This window comes from Sinocyclocheilus rhinocerous, unplaced genomic scaffold (assembly GCF_001515625.1).
Source record: "Sinocyclocheilus rhinocerous isolate Xijiao unplaced genomic scaffold, SAMN03320098_v1.1 scaffold141, whole genome shotgun sequence".
Lineage (NCBI taxonomy): Eukaryota > Metazoa > Chordata > Actinopteri > Cypriniformes > Cyprinidae > Sinocyclocheilus > Sinocyclocheilus rhinocerous.
In genome coordinates, this window is record NW_015642068.1 from 81,850 (window position 1) to 84,006 (window position 2,157).

Genomic DNA, 2,157 nt, shown 5'->3' on the forward strand with positions numbered 1-2,157 from the left:
TGATGTATGGTTTGTTAGGATCGGACAATATTTGGCCGAGATACAACTATCTGAAAATCTGGAATCTGAGGGTGCAAAAAAATCTAAATATTGAGAAAATCATCTTTAAAGTTGTTCAAATGAAGTTCTTAGCAATGCATATTACTAATTATAATACATTTTTTATATTTGTACAGTATGAAATGTACAAAATATCTTCATGGAACATGATCTTTACTTAATATCCTAATGATTTTTGGCATAAAAGAAAAATGTATAATTTTGACCCATACAATGTATTGTTGGCTATTGCTACAAATATACCCCAGCGACTTAAGACTGCTTTTGTGCTGCAGCGTCACATATGAAGATATTTTTAATGAAACCTGAGAGATTTCTGTCCCTCCTTTGACAGTCCGTTCACCCAAGACTTTGCCAGTTTAAAAGGTTCATTAAAAGTGATCCGTACGAGTCGAGTGGTTTGATTCAAGTCTTCTGAGAAGACCCAATCACATAAAGTGCCCCATTATGACATTTTTAAGCTTCCTAATATTGTTTTGGGAGTCCACTACAATAGGTTCACATGCATGCAAGGTCAAAAAACGCTTTGGTTTTCTCAAAACATGCATTTAATATCACTGCATTTTCCAGTGATTCCCAAACGATTCGTTCGAATCAGTCTGAGATTCAGTCTCTCTAAACCCCTCCTTTCCGTGAGCCTGCTCTGCTCTGATTGGTCAGATGGCCCGGTCTGTTGTGATCGGTCTACTGTATACAGCGCGTGTCAGAAATGATACACCGACTGCCATAGTTCCGTATCTTGAGTGCTTGATAGAAAATATGAACATCAATTATTAATCATACTTAAAGATTGTGATTCATTGGAGTCAGCTGGTTCAAATAAACTAGTTAATGAGCTCATCTTTGTTTTTTGGTTGAAAAAATGATCTTTAATCTGAATATTATTGATTTTTGATTCAGTTACGGCTGTAGTTCATGCCATATTTCTTTCGATTGAGCCCCGAATGATGAGCAACTCATCTAAAATCAAACAATCGCTGACCAAAAGATCATCTGTTGTGTAATCTGCATTCTGTTCAGAAACCCGTAGGAATGCTTTGCATCATGTTTTCTGTTCATTCGTACAGGCATTTAACCGGGGGAAGCGCGAGGGGTTTTTCCTCAAAAGCGTCGACAATGCACCGCTAGCGAAACGCCGCAAGATGAAGATGTCCAGTACTGGTGTGGAGACCAGACGCAGCTCCTCCTCATCATCTTCATCCTCCTCCTCTTCCTCATCCGCTTCCCATTCAGAGACGCAGAATCGCCAGTCTTTGAAGCCCCACGAGGAGCCCAAACTGTCCGACTGAGAGAACGCATTACAGAAGCATCACGGACCGCGCAACAAATTCAGCATTTACTGAAGTCTCTCAACAGGATCAACAGTCTGTCTGTGTGCTTTCAAGTCGTTTTTAAACACCGTGCCAAGGAAGTGATCGACATCATAACAGAGACTCCTTAGAAAGCCATATGTGAGCGTTAGAGTGCACTTCTGTTTTAATGATCCACGGAGCCAAGCTTTATGTGAATCCTGTGTGTAAGTTTTCTCGATGTTTGCATGGCTATGGTGTTTTGAATGTTTTACATTTTTTTAAAGTTGAAGTCAGACCACACAGAGTCGTCACATTGCAGAAACTGATCCTATTCACACTTTTGAGTCAATCTCACAAAGAAATGTCAGTCAAAAACCAGTCATACGGGTCAATTTTGTGAAATTGAGATTTAATCATCATCTGAAAGATGAATAAATAAGCTTCCATTGGTGTATGGTTTGTTAGGATAGGACAATATTTGAAAATCTGGAATCTGAGGGTGCAAAAAAATCTAAATATTGAGAAAATCATCTTTAAAGTTGTTCAAATGAAGTTCTTAGCAATGCATATTACTAATCAAAAATTAAGTTTTGATATATTTACGGTAGGAAATTTACAAAATATCTTCATGGAACATGATCTTTAATTAATATCCTCATGATTTTTAGCATAAAAGAAAAATTTATAATTTTGACCCATACAATGTATTGTTGGCTATTGCTACAAATATCCCCCAGCGACTTATTACTGCTTTTGTGCTGCAGCGTCACATATTTTAAACAAACACCGAGCGACGCTTATGATT

The 2,157-nt window shown here is 37.8% G+C and overlaps 1 protein-coding gene across 1 annotated transcript in view; it reads left to right on the forward strand.

Annotated features, from left to right (window-relative positions):
- Window positions 1-1,349, forward strand: part of LOC107755651 (ribosomal protein S6 kinase alpha-5-like) — a 22,966-nt gene extending 21,617 nt beyond the window's left edge. The window contains exon 17 of the mRNA XM_016572541.1: window positions 1,128-1,349. Coding sequence (XP_016428027.1) covers window positions 1,128-1,349 — 222 coding nt within the window. The remainder of the gene's footprint in view (window positions 1-1,127) is intronic.
- The last annotated feature ends 808 nt before the right edge of the window (window positions 1,350-2,157 follow it).